General features: G+C 40.2%; 1 protein-coding gene across 1 annotated transcript in view; it reads right to left on the reverse strand.

Moving 5' to 3' along the window:
- The window catches only part of DDX21 (DExD-box helicase 21), a 31,031-nt gene that overhangs the window by 13,627 nt on the left and 14,636 nt on the right, over positions 1 to 2,768 (reverse strand). Inside the window, exons 7-8 of the mRNA XM_017548934.2 lie at positions 1,723 to 1,868; positions 803 to 952 (exon numbers count right to left, since the gene is read on the reverse strand). Coding sequence (XP_017404423.1) covers positions 803 to 952; positions 1,723 to 1,868 — 296 coding nt within the window. The remainder of the gene's footprint in view (positions 1 to 802; positions 953 to 1,722; positions 1,869 to 2,768) is intronic.

Here is a 2,768-nt window from a genome sequence, read left to right on the forward strand (position 1 = left end):
GGGTGGTAAGAGCATCAGATAGAATAACTAATAAATGCTGGGCTTAATACCTAGGTTATGGGATTATCTACGCAACAAACCACCATGGCACACGTTTCCCTATGTAATAGACCTGCACATCCTCACATGTACACCTGAAAACAAGTCTTCCCAATTAGATAGTAGTGACTGTGGCACAACCTCATCGTTATGCTAAAAGCCACTGAGCTGTACATTGTAAAATGGTAAGTTATGTGCCCCATGAATTATATCTCAATAATAAAACACCATCCAGGAAAAAAAAATTAGCAGGTATGGTGGTGCATGCTACCTGGAGGTGAGGCTACAGTGAGCCATGGTCACACCACTTCATTTCAGCCTAGGCAAAGGGAATGAGACCCTGTCTCAAAAACAAGTTGGCCAGGCACAGTGGCTCATGCCTACAATCCCAGCAATTTGGGAGGCCGAGACAGGTGGATCATTTGAGGTCAAGAGTTTCAGACTAGTCTGGCCAACATGGTGAAACCCCTTATCTACTAAAAATATAAAAATTAACCAGGCATGATGGTGCCCACCTGTAATCCCAGCTACTCAGGAGGCTGAGGTGGAAGAATCACTTGAACCCAGGAGGCAGAGGCTGCAGTGAGCCCAGATTGCACCACTGCACTCCAGCCTGGGTGACAGAGTAAAACTCTGCCTCATTTCTAAACTAAAATAAACTGGTAGTCATTGAATAAATGAAAATCAGACCAAGAACAGATATGCCTAAAATGAAGATTTGTTGATATCCCCAGCTTTGCTGGCATTAAGGGGAAGGACCAACCTGCTTTATAGCCGAATTCTGGGACAGCTCCTGGGCTTCTTTCTTGGTTTCACAAAAGATGATAGTACGTCCTTGATGACCACTATATACTCGGATGACATCCCCAATAACTGCTGCCCTCTGAGTCCAGTGGCACTTAATAGCCAGATGCTTATATGAGAAGAAGAAAAAAACTAAATCTATTTAGTAAAGCTTGGCTGGAAACTAAAATCACAACACAATAACCAGTGAGCACAACACTAATGGTCTAATGTCTTGCTCCTGGAAACAACTACTCAAGCCTGATTATCTGCAGCCACCACTGCTGAGAGAAAATACCTAAATAAGCCATTAAAGCATAAAGTAACAAGATCTGTCCATCTCCCAATGCCTCTCCCCTTTCTCCAAAGAGCATCTAACTTCTTTATTTTCTGACAACCAGGAAAATGTGGGAAAGGAAATGCCTTCCCTAGCTTTCTACAGGAAACCAAATAACCAAAAAGTTTCTGTATGTTTTGCCCTTTCATTTACTTAAAAATGCAATTTGTAGTAGGTTAATGTACAGGTCTGTTCCTCAGTGAAATTAATTCATCTAAGTAGCAGAATTGAAGGTGAAATTTTAAGCTTCAACACTTTTAAGCTTAAACACAAAGCACTAGGTTTCTCTGCTGCCCTCTAATGTTTAAATTCGAAGTGTGATTTCATGTTTACATAATTCAGATAGATTTAAGTTCCATATGATTCTGAAATGAAATCAGGCCACCAAATGATAAAATTCTTAAAACACAGGTATCAGATACAGCTCAAATAGAAATATCTTTCCTTAGCATTTCACATGGATTTAGTATTTACCTGGAAAAGACTATTTGCCAGTCTTAATACTAACAGACAAAAAAAAATATCTACAATTTTATATTCTGGCAACTAAGTAAATAATTTACCTCCACAGTTATTGCTGTTTTCTGAGTCTTTTTACCAATCAGGTCCACCTGTTCATATGTAGATTTCATGTATTTCTTGGCAACATTAAATACCCAATGAGGGCAAGTTGCAGAAAAAAGCAATGTTTGGGGATTGTCTTCAGAATCTTTGAGGAGGGGAAAAAAAAGTCAGTATGAATAATTCAAACAAGCCTACATAGTATTCTACCTAACCTAGTACTTCCACAGTCCATCAACGTTCATCAGCACCTGAGGCCAAGTCAGGCACAGAGGACACAAAACTGGAAGACAGAGGTTTCCCAATAGGCAAAGGAATACTGCTGGGTAATTTATGTAAAAGATCCTTAAAATGGTGAAAGTACTTTAAAACTATTTTGTTTTCTGACCATTAGGCTTTTGAATTACAAACAAAATCTATTCTAAGATTTATAATCTCAGTATTTTATGAATTTAGAATTCTTGTCCAATCATTGAGTCCAGCTACTATTTTGTGTTTGTTTGTTTATACCTAAGAGTGCCATCACATCCTCAAACATTCCACATAGAAGTGTGCTAGAACCCTTTTGCAGAGCAATTTTACAATGTATACTGAGGAGCATGTACTATTTACACATTTAAACTCAATAATTCCACTCTGGAAATCTATTCTAAAGAACCAATTCCAGGATATTCCTGTAATTCCAGTGCTTTCAGAGATAGAGGCAGGAGGATCACTTGAGGCCAGGAATCAAGACAAGCCTAGGCAAGCATAGTGACACCCTGTCTCTATGAATAATAAAAACATTAGCTAGGCATGGTGGCACACACCTATAGTCCCAGGTACTCAGGAAGCTGAGGCTCAGGAGTTTGGGGATGCAGTGAGCTACGATGGTGCCACTGTATTCTAGCCTAAGTGACAGGGTAAGAGCCTATCTTAAAAATTTTAAAAAGGGAGGCCGGGCGCGGTGGCTCAAGCCTGTAATCCCAGCACTTTGGGAGGCCGAGGCGGGTGGATCACGAGGTCAAGAGATCGAGACCATCCTGGTCAACATGGTGAAACCCCATCT

This window comes from Cebus imitator, unplaced genomic scaffold, assembly GCF_001604975.1.
Source record: "Cebus imitator isolate Cc_AM_T3 unplaced genomic scaffold, Cebus_imitator-1.0 Scaffold215, whole genome shotgun sequence".
Taxonomy (NCBI): domain Eukaryota; kingdom Metazoa; phylum Chordata; class Mammalia; order Primates; family Cebidae; genus Cebus; species Cebus imitator.